The sequence below is a fragment of the Bombina bombina genome, chromosome 4 (genome assembly GCF_027579735.1).
Source record: "Bombina bombina isolate aBomBom1 chromosome 4, aBomBom1.pri, whole genome shotgun sequence".
In the NCBI taxonomy this organism is placed as follows: Eukaryota; Metazoa; Chordata; class Amphibia; order Anura; family Bombinatoridae; genus Bombina; species Bombina bombina.
In genome coordinates, this window is record NC_069502.1 from 793,802,841 (window position 1) to 793,820,300 (window position 17,460).

The 17,460-nt window shown below is 37.2% G+C and overlaps 2 protein-coding genes across 4 annotated transcripts in view; one reads left to right on the plus strand and one right to left on the minus strand.

Annotated features, from left to right (window-relative positions):
- The window catches only part of LOC128656994 (oocyte zinc finger protein XlCOF6.1-like), a 54,530-nt gene extending 38,804 nt beyond the window's left edge, over positions 1 to 15,726 (minus strand). For 2 of the 3 annotated variants that reach the window (XM_053711207.1, XM_053711205.1), the window contains exons 1-4: positions 15,571 to 15,726; positions 13,707 to 13,820; positions 12,845 to 12,958; positions 9,730 to 9,834 (exon numbers count right to left, since the gene is read on the minus strand). In XM_053711207.1, coding sequence (XP_053567182.1) covers positions 9,730 to 9,834; positions 12,845 to 12,958; positions 13,707 to 13,820; positions 15,571 to 15,574 — 337 coding nt within the window. In that variant the 5' untranslated portion in view covers positions 15,575 to 15,726. Of the gene's footprint in view, positions 1 to 9,729; positions 9,835 to 12,844; positions 12,959 to 13,706; positions 13,821 to 15,255; positions 15,345 to 15,570 lie in introns of those variants that run through there. The other variant, XM_053711206.1, reaches the window with a different exon arrangement.
- Positions 15,727 to 15,848: 122 nt separating this feature from the next.
- LOC128656995 (zinc finger protein 432-like) overlaps positions 15,849 to 17,460 on the plus strand; it is a 96,220-nt gene continuing 94,608 nt past the window's right edge. The window contains exon 1 of the mRNA XM_053711208.1: positions 15,849 to 15,899. The gene's annotated coding sequence lies outside the window, so the exon portion shown is untranslated. The remainder of the gene's footprint in view (positions 15,900 to 17,460) is intronic.

Genomic DNA, 17,460 nt, shown 5'->3' on the forward strand with positions numbered 1-17,460 from the left:
CCTGTTCATGCACACCAATTGAAGTTGTCATGCATTTTTGCTTTCTCCACCAACACCTCTTTGTTTTGATCTGTGTTTACAAGTCTTCTAATATTAATCCAGCTGCTGGTGTGATTAAGATTAGATTAGAAGACTTGTCTTGTAAGCACAGAGCAAAACAAAGAGGTGTGTTGGGGGAGAAAGCAAAAATGTATGACAACGTCAATTGGTCTTAATGTCCTAAGTACCATATGCTAGCTCCACCAAGTGAGCAATCTCAGCTCTCCTGCCTCAGTTAAAAAATGTTAACCTCTCCTTTGCGGACAAAGGTAAAACTGGGATGTCTAACTTGATAAAACAAACAAAGAAGAAAGAAAGGTTTGAAAATGCCTCATTGCATATGTGATGTGTAGGTTAAACCACATGGATTTACACATAGGGGATCCAGTCATTATATAGCACATAATAATATATCTTCATCCATGTATAGCTCCTGAATATCTCTATTTACAGCTTTTTTTGTTGTTAAGATACCTCAGAGATGGCTTGTAAAAATGTAAACCAATGTCAAATAACCATTACATTTTAATAGCTAATACAATATAATGAAGTTAATTAGAGGACAATATTAACTAATAAAGATTTTTTTTCTTCCAAGAAGCAATGTAACAACTCTATGAGCATTTTTACTTGCTTGATACTGTGCAGGGACAGGGCTAGCAGATAAGAACTAATTCTGGAGTAGAAAATACATTTTTGACATGACAGATTGAAGTGCCCAGGGGTTTCTCTTATAAAACCTTCCTGTGGACAGATAAAGTGGAATTAATATAAAAAAATAATAGATTAATAGAAAAAAAAGTCACATGCAGACACCCCCTAACCTATTAACCCCTAAACTGTCACAACCCCCCACCACAAAAATCCTCCTAATCTATTGACCTGTAAACCACCACAACCCCCAACGCAAACTAGCCCTACACTATTTATAACTTCCTAACAGCTAACCCACCAAGAACCCTAACCTAACACCTTCTATGTAACACAAAATAACAAACACCAAGATTACAAACAATAAAAAAAACACATTCGAAAAAAAACTAAAGCACTACCAAAAATAAACCGACGCCAGTTATGACTATGCTAAAACTTTAGTCCCCTTACAAAAAGCCCACCACAAAATAAAAATAAAAACCCTATACTAACATTAAAACCTACTCAGACAATTGCCCTGGAAAGTGCATTTTGTAGGGCATTGTCCTAAAGTGATTAAAGTCTTTTACTTGGCACAAAAATACCTAATCTAAAACCAAAGTAAAGCCCCACCGCTCAAATAAAATGATTACCTAAACTAAAAATTGCCCTAAGCTCTGTTGCCCAATAAATAAAACCCTATCCTTAATAACAACCCTATCCTAAAAGAAAACTAAGTTAAAAAAAAAAATCTATCCTAAAAAAAGATTGCCCTGAAAAGGACATTTGGCTGGGCATTGCCCTAAAGTGAACATAGCTCATTTGCCCATAAAAAAACCTATTCTAAAAAACAAACAAAAAAAACCTAAGTTTCAAACATTGCCCTAATGAACACTGAACCCAAATTTTTTTCTTTCATGATTCTGATAGAGCAGGCAATTTTAAACAACTTTCTAATTTGCTCCTATTATCAATTTTTCTTCATTGTCTTGCTATCTTTATTTGAAAAAGAAGACATCTAAGCTAAGGAGCCAGCCATTTTTGGCTCAGAACCATGGACATCAATTGTTTATTGGTGGGTGAATTTATCCACCAATCAGCACGAACAAAGCAGGTTGTTCACCAAAAATGGGCCGGCATCTAAACGTACATTCTTGCTTTTCAAATAAAGATACAAAGAGCATTTTAGCTCTTTTTTTTGGGGGGGGGGGGGGGGAGAAACACCCCAAAAACATCAATACTCTGAACCCAACTTGACTCCGGCTCCTATGTGACCAGCTCTGGTGGGTGCTCCTCCTCTTTCTTCAAGGCGGCGGTCCACTTCTTCCATCTTCCATCCGATCCTTCTTCATGCAATCACCGCCACACTAAAGCTTAAATGTGAGGTTCCGCCTTATATAGGGGTGCCCTTGCATTTCTATTGGCCGATTTTTGAATTCTTAGGGGCCCATGGTCCCGTGTTTCTAGCGAGTCTTCAGACTCGCCAGAAACACAAGTTATGGAGCAGTGGTCTAAAGATCGGATCAGGTCCGCAAGATCTTTGATAAACAGGCCCCTTAGCCTAATCAACCAACAGACTGAAAGTTGTAGTGCTATAATTATACTGTGCATCAGCACACACAGCTTGTCTATGTGACTCAGACCCAGTACTACTGCAGCTGTAGTGCTATAATTATACTGCGTATAAGTACACACATCTTGTCTATGTGACACACACCCAGTACTACTGCAGCTGTAGTGCTATAATTATACTGTGTATCAGCACACACAGCTTGTCTATGTGACACAGACCCAGCACTACTGCAGCTGTAATGCTATAATTATACCTGTGTATCAGCACATACAGCTTGTTTATGTGACTGAGACCCAGTACTACTGCAGCTGTAGTGCTATAATTATACCTGTGTATCAGCACACACAGCTTGTCTATGTGACACAGACCCAGTACTACTGCAGCTGTAGTGCTATAATTATACCTGTGTATCAGCACACACAGCTTGTCTATGTGACTCACACCCAGTACTACTGCAGCTGTAGTGCTATAATTATACTGTGTATCAGCACACACAGCTTGTCTATGTGACTCAGACCCAGTACTACTGCAGCTGTAGTGCTATAATTATACCTGTGTATCAGCACACACAGCTTGTCTATGTGACACACACCCAGTACTACTGCAGCTGTAGTGCTATAATTATACTGTGTATCAGCACACACAGCTTGTCTATGTGACACACACCCAGTACTACTGCAGCTGTAGTGCTATAATTATACCTGTGTATCAGCACACACAGTTTGTCTATGTGACTCAGACCCAGTACTACTGCAGCTGTAGTGCTATAATTATACTGTGTATCAGCACACACAGCTTGTCTATGTGACACAGACCCAGCACTACTGCAGCTGTAATGCTATAATTATACCTGTGTATCAGCACATACAGCTTGTTTATGTGACTGAGACCCAGTACTACTGCAGCTGTAGTGCTATAATTATACCTGTGTATCAGCACACACAGCTTGTCTATGTGACACAGACCCAGTACTACTGCAGCTGTAGTGCTATAATTATACCTGTGTATCAGCACACACAGCTTGTCTATGTGACTCACACCCAGTACTACTGCAGCTGTAGTGCTATAATTATACTGTGTATCAGCACACACAGCTTGTCTATGTGACTCAGACCCAGTACTACTGCAGCTGTAGTGCTATAATTATACCTGTGTATCAGCACACACAGCTTGTCTATATGAATCACACCCAGTACTACTGCAGCTGTAGTGCTATAATTATACAGTGTATCAGCACACACACCTTGTCTATGTGACACTGACCCAGTACTGCAGCTGTAGTGCTATAATTATACTGTGTATCAGCACACACAGCTTGTCTATGTGACTCACACCCAGTACTACTGCAGCTGTAGTGCTATAATTATACAGTGTATCAGCACACACACCTTGTCTATGTGACACTGACCCAGTACTGCAGCTGTAGTGCTATAATTATACTGTGTATCAGCACACACAGCTTGTCTATGTGACTCACACCCAGTACTACTGCAGCTGTAGTGCTATAATTATACCTGTGTATCAGCACACACAGCTTGTCTATGTGACTCAGACCCAGTACTGCAGCTGTAGTGCTATAATTATACTGTGTATCAGCACACACAGCTTGTCTATGTGACTCAGACCCAGTACTACTGCAGCTGTAGTGCTATAATTATACCTGTGTATCAGCACACACAGCTTGTCTATGTGACACACACCCAGTACTACTGCAGCTGTAGTGCTATAATTATACCTGTGTATCAGCACACACAGCTTGTCTATGTGACTCACACCCAGTAGTACTGCAGCTGTAGTGCTATAATTATACTGTGTATCAGCACACACACCTTGTCTATGTGACACACACCCAGTACTACTGCAGCTGTAGTTCTATAATTACACCTGTGTATCAGCACACACAGCTTGTCAATGTGACACACACCCAGTACTACTGCAGCTGTAGTGCTATAATTACACCTGTGTATCAGCACACACAGCTTGTCTATGTGACACTGACCCAGTACTGCAGCTGTAGTGCTATAATTATACTGTGTATCAGCACACACAGCTTGTCTATGTGACTCACACCCAGTACTACTGCAGCTGTAGTGCTATAATTATACCTGTGTATCAACATACACAGCTTGTCTATGTGACTCAGACCCAGTACTACTGCAGCTGTAGTGCTATAATTATACCTGTGTATCAGCACACACAGCTTGTCTATATGAGATCAGACCCAGTACTACTGCAGCTGTAGTACTATAATTATAACTGTATCAGCACACACAGCTTGTCTATGTGACACAGACCCAGTACTACTGCAGCTGTAGTGCTATAATTATACTGTGTATCAGCACACACAGCTTGTCTATGTGAAACAGACCCATTACTACTGCAGCTGTAGTGCTATAATTATACTATGTATCAGCACACACAGCTTGTCTATGTGACTCAGACCCAGTACTACTGCAGCTGTAGTGCTATAATTATAACTGTGTATCAGCACACCCAGCTTGTCTATGTGACTCACACCCAGTACTACTGCAGCTGTAGTGCTATAATTACACCTGTGTATCAGCACACACAGCTTGTCTATGTGACACTGACCCAGTACTGCAGCTGTAGTGCTATAATTATACTGTGTATCAGCACACACAGCTTGTCTATGTGACTCACACCCAGTACTACTGCAGCTGTAGTGCTATAATTATACCTGTGTATCAACATACACAGCTTGTCTATGTGACTCAGACCCAGTACTACTGCAGCTGTAGTGCTATAATTATACCTGTGTATCAGCACACACAGCTTGTCTATATGAGATCAGACCCAGTACTACTGCAGCTGTAGTACTATAATTATAACTGTATCAGCACACACAGCTTGTCTATGTGACACAGACCCAGTACTACTGCAGCTGTAGTGCTATAATTATACTGTGTATCAGCACACACAGCTTGTCTATGTGAAACAGACCCATTACTACTGCAGCTGTAGTGCTATAATTATACTATGTATCAGCACACACAGCTTGTCTATGTGACTCAGACCCAGTACTACTGCAGCTGTAGTGCTATAATTATAACTGTGTATCAGCACACCCAGCTTGTCTATGTGACTCACACCCAGTACTACTGCAGCTGTAGTGCTATAATTATACCTGTGCATCAGCACACACAGCTTGTCTATGTGACTCAGATCCATTACTACTGCAGCGGTAGAGCTATAATTATACCTGTGTATCAGTACATACAGCTTGTCTATGTGACTCACACCCAGTACTACTGCAGCTGTAGTGCTATAATTATACCTGTGTATCAGCACACAGCTTGTCTATATGACTCAGACCCAGTACTACTGCAGCTGTAGTGCTATAATTATACCTGTGTATCAGCACACACAGCTTGTCTATGTGACACAGACCCAGTACTACTGCAGCTGTAGTGCTATAATTATACCTGTGTATCAGCACACACAGCTTGTCTATGTGTCACACACCCAGTACTACTGCAGCTGTAGTGCTATAATTATACCTGTGTATCAGCACACACAGCTTGTCTATGTGATTCAGACCCAGTACTACTGCAGCTGTAGTGCTATAATTATACCTGTGTATCAGCACACACAGCTTGTCTATGTGACACAGACCCAGTACTACTGCAGCTGTAGTGCTATAATTATACCTGTGTATCAGCACACACAGCTTGTCTACGTGACACAGACCCAGTACTACTGCAGCTGTAGTGCTATAATTATACCTGTGTATCAGCACACACAGCCTGTCTATGTGACACACACCCAGTACTACTGCAGCTTTAGTGATATATATTTATACTTGTGTGCACAAGCGCTAATAACCTGTAGTCGCACTTATAAGAACTTCATCTTCCTCACTCTTCATATAATCACACACATACAGTGTTCACCTCCGTGCTCAACCGCTGAGCCACCTAAAGATGTGACATCAGTACGGCCTGTAGAGTGATATATATATACATACACACACACACACACCACTGTGCAAAAGTCTTAGGTTAACATTAGATTTGTTGCTTTAGCAATAGTATAATGGCCATAAAAAATATTTCTCAGTCTCTATTAGAATACAACTGGAAAATACAGGATATTTGTATGCAGTATTAAACAGAAAAATATTCAGAAAAAATAGCTTCTATAGGCTAAAGTGGCAAGTATTTAGTGTGATCTCCCCTTACACTTGATCAATAGCAGGAACCTGGCTCGAGTAAATCTTAATAGAATTGAACTCTTATTAATGTCATTGCTAACACCTGTATTTGTCCTATTTCATGTGAAAATGACTGCTGTGAAAAAGGTCTATTACACCAGGTTTGTGCAAGACATGATTGAGCATTACATACATATGTGGTATGAGTTTAATTCATTTGAAGCTTGCTGATAAAACCAACTTTCAATAACATCCTTCCCTTTAAAAATGCCGAAGATCACAGCATTTGACAGACATAAAATCATACTTTTGCATCAACAAGGCCACTCTCAAAAGGAAATCAGCAAACAAACTGGATACTCAAGATGTGGTACTCAAGCTGTTATAAAGAAATTGAAAGAATTTGGAGAGGTCAAGGACAAAAAAGCACTGGAAGGCCAAAAAAACTTTTAAAATCTGATGAGAGAGTTTCTTCTTTGAGAGCCCGGAAGAAGTCCAGCAAGGACCTGGCTCAGCATCTGATAGCTTCCTCGGGATGCCAAGTTGACCCTTCTACAGTCTGAAAAAGCTTAATCAGGAATCGTTTTTGTGGAAGGGTAGCAGCCAAACAAACACTTTTTTGAAAGGGGAACAGGGTGAAAAGGCTAAGATATGCTAAAGCTCACAAAGATTGGAATGAAGATCAGTGGAAGATTATTATTTCCAAAACTTTGTTAAAACAACAAATCTAATAGTAGCCTAAAACTTTTGCACACTACTGTATGGGTAAGTAGTTTCTACCTTACAAGCCTTAAAAACAACATATGTGCACACTCACCAGTAACCCACATGCGCCAGACAAAGCAAACATGAACAAACACCTGTAACCCACATGCACCAGACAAAGCATACATGCACCAGAGAAAGCATACATGCACTAATCTCTAACCTTTGTACCACACTCGTATGTGCACACTCGCCTGTAACCAGTGTACCTCACACACGCTCAACAATACATACTCATTTGTTAAAGTTGAAGTCAAAAAGGAGAATTTGACCAGGACAGATGCATCTAAATAGCAATTCTCTCCCCCCTTAATGTGTTATAGAACATCAAGTTTCTCAGGGGTAATGATTCAGTAGTTTAAAATTTAACTTTTATTAGAAATATTAAAAGGGACACTGAACCCAATTTTTTTCTTTTGTGATTCAGATAGAGCATGCAATTTTAAAGGGCCACTGTAAGTAAATATTTTCTATGCCTGTTACTAACTAACTACAACAAATATGCTTTTTATCAATAGCATTTCATTAACATATCTCTACCGTATATCAGAAATCTTGTCTGCAAATTTAATTGTTTTCCAAACCCACTCCGTGGGTATCCTTTGCTCTGTACCAATCTGTTTACAATACCTAGGTTTCAAAATGGCGCTTTAAACACAAAGTTATTGGTTTAAGTATTTTAAACACTCAGTGCTGAAAATAGTGGGCAGGATAACGTGACATCATCAGTAAATAAAAAATATAACTTTTATAACGTTATGAGACTTCGTTTTGGAGAAAATATAGGTCAGTATGTTTTAATTAATGTTTATTAACTTTAATATGTTAGTTGTTTAACAGAAAGTAATACTTTAAGCAACTTTCTAACTTACTCCTATTATCAAATTTTCTTCATTATCTTGGTATCTTTATTTGAAAAGCAAGAATGTAAGTTTAGATGCCGGCCCATTTTTGGTGAACAACCTGGGTTGTCCTTGCCGATTTGACAGCACCAATAAACAAGTGCTGTCCATGGTGCTGAACCAAACATTTCTGACGTAACTATTTGATCAAATTTGGGCACTGTAAGGATTCTTCAAGATCTAGGTCACCATAGGGGTATACACTTATAGTTAATTGTGTTGGCCTCACTCTGTATATTAGATACGTTTTTTTTGCAGCTTAAATGAATGTAAGAAGTCTATAAGTGAGTATTTTTTACTTTAGATATACATATTCGCAACATTCTATTTGGTAGTATATGCAATGTCTTTATGATTGCATTTATATAAGTGATTGGCACTTTACTTATATTAGTTGTAAATAAAAAACTCTTTGTATTCGGTTGTTATTTATTGATGTTTTCACAGAAATGCGATTTGGTAAAAGAATGTATGTATTATTGCCCAATGTCATTTTGCATTAGCTTGGGTGAATATCATTAGAGCTCAACACTTTTGTATCATAATTTGCACTTGGAGTGGGCTTGTGTGGGCATCAATATCTGTGGATAGAGATCTATCCTTCCTTAGAATGGATTGTTGTTCGATTGGATAAAATTTTAGCCCCCCACTAAGAGATAAATATTTACCCACTTAAATTTGATGTAAAAGATCTTTACATAAGTGTTCGATTTTCTTATATTCGCTAAAAATAGTAAAGAACTCTTTGTATTCATTAGTTATTTATTATTGCTATCACAATAATGTGTTTTGGTGCAGAGATACAATACAATTGGCAAAGAATATATTTTATTGCAACCTGTTAATTTTTATATTTGCATTTACTTGGAAAATATCAGTAGAGCTCAACACTTTTGTATCGTGCTTAGCGCTTAGAATGAAGTTGTACTAGCGTCAAAGTGTATACTCCTATGGTGACCTAGATCTTGAAGAATCCTTACAGCGCCCAAATTTGATCAAATAGTTACTTATGTCAGATATCCATTTGTGTTTTTAAACACACTTTTTGTTTTTTAATATTTCGAATAAAAGTATAAACACTACTGAACCGTTACCCCTGAGAAACTTGATGTTGTATAACATATTAAGGGGGGAGAGAATTGCTATTTAGATGCATCTGTCCTGGTCAAATTCTCCTTTTTGACTCCAACTTTAAGAAAGTTTATTTATGCATCAGCACTCCAGTCGTAAAGGTAGATTAATACTATAACCAGATAAGGCATCCCCCAATCACTAGTGTAGTGCTGTTGCAACTTTGTCTCTTGCATACATACTCATTTGCCTGTAAAATCCATGCCTCAAAAACAACATATGTGCACACTCACCCGTAACAGTGTATCTCATAGACTACATACGTTAAAACTCGCTCCTCTATAAGACCCATGTCTCAGATACAACACATCTGCACTCATCTATAACATGCTTTCCTTAGATACAACATATGTGTACACACAACTGTAACCCAAACGCCTCAGACACAACATAAATGTACACCAAACTATAACCCACACCTCTCAGACACAAAATATGTGCACACTGGCTTGTAATCCGCATCCCTCTGAAACATGTACATGCGTCCTGCAGACAAAACAAACGTGCACACTCACCTGAGCTGATGCTGTCACTGGTTTCATCATCTGGAACTTTCATCTGACGCCTCACACACAGATCTTCTGTTATCTCAACTTTCACTATATTAAAGTTATCTTCATCTGTACAAATAAAGCAGATTCTGTTTTTATATCACATGATCTAGTTTTTAATAACTTTACAATAAAACAGTTTGTGTATTTCCTAGACAGACGATGGCACCAAATATTCACACACTCTGTTCTTTTACTCTTTAAGTTTAAAGACTTATATTAATTATGCGTCATGTCAAGAAGCACATATTGTGCAACTGATGAAGAAAAGGATCATTGAGATTTAGAATTATCAGTTAATTTACTTCTTCACACTGGAGGTGGTGACAAAGTTTTGAGCTACTAGGGAGGTATACTGCCTTGTGCTCTGATAAAAGTAGTTAGACACAATTACACAGTTTGTGAGGTTTAACTTTCACTAATACCTGTTTGCTGTGTAACCATCTGATAAATATAACTGTTATTTACATGACACAAAATGATATAAACCTGAGCTACTCACTAACATGTGTCTGCTGTGTAACCATCTGATAAATATAACTGTTATTTACATAACACAAAATTATATAAACCTGAGCTACTCACTAACCTGTGTCTGCTGTGTAACCATCTGATAAATATAACTGTTATTTACATGAGACAAAATGATATAAACCTGAGCTGCTACTCACTAACCTGTGTCTGCTGTGTAACCATCTGATAAATATAACTTATTTACATGACACAGAATTATATAAACCTGAGCTACTCACTAACCTGTGTCTGCTGTGTAACCATCTGATAAATATAACTTATTTACATGAGGCAAAATGATATAAACCTGAGCTACTCACTAACCTGTGTCTGCTGTGTAACCATCTGATAAATATAACTTATTTACATGACACAAAATGATATAAACCTGAGATACTCACTAACCTGTGTCTGCTGTGTAACCATCTGATAAATATAACTGTTATTTACATGACACAAAATGATATAAACCTGAGCTACTCACTAACCTGTGTCTGCTGTGTAACCATCTGATAAATATAACTGTTATTTACATGACACAAAATGATATAAACCTGAGCTACTAACTAACCTGTGTCTGCTGTGTAACCATCTGATAAATATAACTTATTTACATGAGGCAAAATGATATAAACCTGAGCTACTCACTAACCTGTGTCTGCTGTGTAACCATCTGATAAATATAACTTATTTACATGAGACAAAATGATATAAACCTGAGCTACTCACTAACCTGTGTCTGCTGTGTAACCATCTGATAAATATAACTGTTATTTACATGACACAGAATTATATAAACCTGAGCTACTCACTAACCTGTGTCTGCTGTGTAACCATCTGATAAATATAACTGTTATTTACATGACACAAAATGATATAAACCTGAGCTACTCACTAACATGTGTCTGCTGTGTAACCATCTGATAAATATAACTGTTATTTACATGAGACAAAATGATATAAACCTGAGCTACTCACTAACCTGTGTCTGCTGTGTAACCATCTGATAAATATAACTGTTATTTACATGAGACAAAATGATATAAACCTGAGCTACTCACTAACCTGTGTCTGCTGTGTAACCATCTGATAAATATAACTTATTTACATGACACAAAATGATATAAACCTGAGCTACTCACTAACCTGTGTCTGCTGTGTAACCATCTGATAAATATAACTTATTTACATGAGACAAAATGATATAAACCTGAGCTACTCACTAACCTGTGTCTGCTGTGTAACCATCTGATAAATATAATTGTTATTTACATGACACAAAATGATATAAACCTGAGTTACTCACTAACCTGTGTCTGCTGTGTAACCATCTGATAAATATAACTGTTATTTACACGACACAAAATGATATAAACCTGAGCTATTCACTAACCTGTGTCTGCTGTGTAACCATCTGATAAATATAACTGTTATTTACATGAGGCAAAATGATATAAACCTGAGCTACTCACTAACCTGTGTCTGCTGTGTAACCATCTGATAAATATAACTTATTTACATGAGACAAAATGATATAAAACTGAGCTACTCACTAACCTGTGTCTGCTGTGTAACCATCTGATAAATATAACTTATTTACATGAGACAAAATGATATAAACCTGAGCTACTCACTAACCTGCGTCTGCTGTGTAACCATCTGATAAATATAACTGTTATTTACATGACACAAAATGATATAAACCTGAGCTACTCACTAACCTGTGTCTGCTGTGTAACCATCTGATAAATATAACTGTTATTTACATGACACAAAATGATATAAACCTGAGCTACTCACTAACCTGTGTCTGCTGTGTAACCATCTGATAAATATAACTGTTATTTACATGACACAAAATTATATAAACCTGAGCTACTCACTAACCTGTGTCTGCTGTGTAACCATCTGATAAATATAACTGTTATTTACATGACACAAAATTATATAAACCTGAGTTACTCACTAACCTGTGTCTGCTGTGTAACCATCTGATAAATATAACTGTTATTTACATGACACAAAATGATATAAACCTGAGCTACTTACTAACCTGTGTCTGCTGTGTAACCATCTGATAAATATAACTTATTTACATGACACAAAATGATATAAACCTGAGCTACTCACTAACCTGTGTCTGCTGTGTAACCATCTGATAAATATAACTGTTATTTACATGAGACAAAATTATATAAACCTGAGCTACTCACTAACCTGTGTCTGCTGTGTTACCATCTGATAAATATAACTGTTATTTACATGAGACAAAATGATATAAACCTGAGCTACTCACTAACCTGTGTCTGCTGTGTAACCATCTGATAAATATAACTGTTATTTACATGACACAAAATGATATAAACCTGAGCTACTCACTAACCTGTGTCTGCTGTGTAACCATCTGATAAATATAACTTATTTACATGACACAAAATGATATAAACCTGAGCTACTCACTAACCTGTGTCTGCTGTGTAACTATCTGATAAATATAACTGTTATTTACATGACACAAAATGTTACCATCACAGAATCTTCCCTTTACTTATTATGCGCTCATCACCTGTAGCGGTATTTATAGGAACTTCATCCACCTCAGTCTTTACGTGATCACATATATACGGTTCTCCTCTGTGCTTAACCAGTGAGCCATCTGAAGGCGTCACATCCATACGCCCTGTACAGTGAGAATACATGTGTATGTGTAAGTAGTTTATACCCTACACCTCAGACAGAACATATATGCACAAACACCTGTAAAGTAATCAGCAAAGAGGAGAGCGCTAAATAAAAAAGCATTTTGGTATAATCAGTTTTTCTATTTTCATTTGCAACAATTATTGGTATTAATTTTTATTTTGTATATTTTATATGGATACCAGTATCCTTTATTTTTTGTTTGTATTTTATGTGCAGCATTAATCAGTAACTATATATCATTTTAGAACAGTTTTAACTGATTATACCAAACCTCTATTTATTTAGTCCTCTCTTCTTTGCTGATTACTTTGTTATTCATGGTTACAAATTAGGAGTTTTTGTAATGTAGCGGTAGGAGCAGTGTTTGTTTATTGGGGATATATTGCAAATTTCTTTGTTTTTGGTTGAAACAAAACACAACATACAGGTGTTATATACAAAACACAACATACATGCTCCCTTGCCTATAACCTGTGTACTTGACACACGCACAACATACATGTGCACTTACCTGTAACTCCCATACATCAGAAACAACACACATGCACATTAGCATGTAACATATGTACTCACATGCAACCAGTGTAAATCAGACATAACACATATGCGCATTCACCTGCACACTCCACTGTAACCCAAGAATCAGACACACCAAATAACTTATTTACAAGAGACAACATGACGCCATCATAGAATATTTCCTTTACTTATTAAGCACTGATCACCTGTACTTGTATTTATAGGAACTTCATCCTCCTCAGTCTTCACCTGATCATACGTATATGGTTCTCCTCCATGCTGAACCGCTGAGCCATCTGAAGATGTCACATCCATGCGGCCTGTACAGTGAGAATAGTTGGTAAACATAAATCTTACTCACAACAAGTGAATATTTATAAAATTAGCATTATCTTTAAAGTGAAGGCAAGCTTTGGTGAATGAAAGCCCTTTTTTAAAAAAAAATACTATTAAAAACAGGGGCACTTTCATTCATCAAAGTTTACAAAGCAGCCGTTTTGATTAAAAACTTACCTTTTTTTTCTTTTCGCAGCTACAGCAGCTCTCCCCTCCTGGAAATCCTCTCTTCACACGTCAGCAATGACTAATCCGGCTTCCTCCAATCACGGCTTCCCCCCAGGGTGGTTATTGCCTGAGGCCATGCTGTGATTGGAGGAAGCCGGATTAGTCATTGCTGACGTGTGAAGAGAGGATTTCCAGGAGGGGGAAGCTGCTCTGGCTGTGAAAAAAAACAAAGGTAAGTTTTTTAATAAAAACGGCTATATATAAATGCCCCTGAGCATTTATATAAATGACATGACAATCTCAATTGACACCTGTTATATGTCACGTACTTGTAGTCAGCGTCCCGTCACACACAGCTGTGTTAACCTCTGCATGTCTGTCATTTGCAATTACAATTTTACTTACATAAATCAGGGATGACTAGTTAATATAGTAGCCAGAAATGTTTTATATGTTTTTATGAGTATAAGAGAAAAATAAATATAAAAAATATGATTTATTAGCGCAGCACTAATATTAAAGCAAAGAGAGGAAAGAGAGCACCAAAATTGGAGACGTGTGGTTCTGACCCTGCAATTCTCTCTGCACAAGATCACCGAAGGGCATTTTCCAGAGCATATTTTGCAGTGTATAGCACTGTAGTAAACAACAATCCAATTTACTTCCATTATCTAATTTGCTTTATTCTTTGCATATCCTTTGTTGAAGAAATAGCAATGCATATGGGTCAGCCATTTTGTCATTCACCCTTGGCATTCCTTTTAGTACATTCCCTTGGGTAGTAGTCACTAAGTGAAACAAAGTTTATTTACATTTTTTTCTTTGTTTTTATTTAACATGGAAAAATCCTCATTATGTTTTGAATAATGAATAACGAAAAAATGTCTAACTTCAGGTAGATCATCCCCCTCCCTAGTACCTTTGATAAAGATGTTTATATATATATATATATATATATATATATATATATATATTATATTATATTATAGAAAGGTTCCATTTGACTCACTCATACACAGCTCCATCTCCAACACCTTATGTACAGACATTCTTCAGATTCTTCAGAGAGGTTCCCTCTGCCTAATATAAATTGTTTTCTCATCATGATTTACTGTGCAGAACAAAATACATTTATCGTTACAGCCCTGTGTATGAAATAAAACAACACTCACATCGACACTAGCACACAGTTACATTCAGCTACAAACACATAAGGTTACTCACACATTAGTATAAAGCTGGTTTACTGACCTGGTTAGTTTACACAGTTTATAGCGAACGCAAACTACCCTGAAACAAGGAGATCACAGGAAGACACATCACATCAAGTATGCTGTGACGTCACTAAGGGATGCGGAAACGTAAAGAATACCAAAAGAACTACAATACCCATCATGCATTTACTTAGTGTGGACAAAACAGATAACAATATTTCTTGGAGATTGCTCTGAGTTTTTTTTTTTTTTAAATGGTTTAATGTAGTAACGTATATAGATATACGATATACCATAAGCCACATTCCCTTATATCACCAGCCACTGTAGGGAGCAAGAGAAACAAACTCACGCATCTCAGAACCAAATGTCAATCAAACTCGTGATCCCGCCTCTCTCAGGACACTTGTTGCAAATGACAACCATTTTGAATTGTATTGCTTCTGATTCCTCCAAGATAAAACAGCATTGCGTGTTCTGTCAGACCAGTACGTTTTGAGATGTATTTGTTTTGTCGCCACTGTGTGTGCATGTTGGGTATTGTAGTTCTTTTGTGATTCTTCACATTTCCGTGTCCAATGTTAGTGACGTCACGGCAGATATGTTGAGGGTCAAAGTACTTTCCTGAGTTTCTTTTTCCGGGTAGTTTGTGTTCACTGTCAGCTGTTACTTACTAACCAGGTCAGTTTGTGTGTAACTGTATTTGTGTGATGTGTAGCTGTGTGTATATATAGTGTTACTTCATATGCAGGGCTATACAGTAATGATATGTGTGTTTTGTTCCGTACATTAAATTAGTAGAAAGCAATGTATATAAGGCAATGGGAACTTCTCTGAAGTATTTCTGCACATAAGGTGCTGGAGAGTGAACCTCCTTATAATATATATACTGTGTATATATATATATATATATATATATATATATATATATATATATATATCTTTTTGTAAGGCACTGGTGAGGGGTTTGTGTTTGTCAGTGGAACCTATCAAATATTATATATCTGTATATAAGGTACTGGGGAGGGGTTGTATGTATGAGTCAAAGGGAAGCTCTCTTTAACCCTTTCATGACAGGTCATAGTTGCCAACAGTCCCTGATTTCCAGGGACAGTCCCTGGATTTTGTTGTATGTCCCTGGATTTTTTTTGTCCCTGGAAATGTCCCTGAAAATCTCTTTTGCACAACATTTGTTGTTTTTGTGTGTGTGTGTGTATATATATATATATATATATATATATATATATATATATATATATATATATATATATATATCCACACATACATATATGATAGATAGAGGATAAAACGATATAGTGTATTATTTAAATATAATTCATTCCTAATGGAATATTATTATTATTGAATGGGTTCACATATTATTTGTCTTTCTAATTTTGATGCTGGGTTGTAAAAATAACCATATGCCCAGAATGTGTTCCAGAGACTGGGTAGGTGTAAGAGCTTGGTGCTGTAATCTGTATAATAAACTTTGGATAAGTCTAAATTATACTATTACTTTCAAATGGGTGTGTTTTGATTGCAGAACTGAGTGGGCGGAGCAGTTGAACAGTAGGTCGTCAATACTCCAGTACCCCGCTTGCTTGCTCTGCTGCAAAGTGTCCCTGGAAATTTTTTTGAAATGTTGGCAACTATGACAGGTCATAATGTCTACATCGGAAAAAAACGTTCCGATGTAGACAAATTGAAATCCTGCAAGATTTTAATTATGGGATCGGGTCGGGGGGCGTCCCTATGACGCTAGGCACGCCCTCCAGACCGCGTTCACATCCAGGAAGCGCATTTGGCTTCAGGACAGCCAAACGGCTATGACATTGTATTTCGTCCTAACGGCACTAAAGCCCATCTCCGTTTGGACAGAATACAACGCCATTACGGCGGTAAAAGGTTAATACTATGTATCTGTATATAAGGTACTGGGAAGGTTGCTTTCTATGTGTGATTCAGAAGGAACTTCTTTATAATATAATATGTCTGTATATAATGTACTGGGGAGGGGGTTGGGTGTATGAGTCAAAGGGAATCTCTTTATAATATTATATATCTGTATATAAGGTACTGGGGAGGTAGCTTTGTATTTGTGAGTCAGTGGGAACTTATTTATAATATTATATATCTGTATATAAGGTACTGGGGAGGTAGCTTTGTGTTTGTGAGTCAGAGGGAACTTATTTATAATATTATATATCTGTATATAAGGTACTGGGGAGGTAGCTTTGTG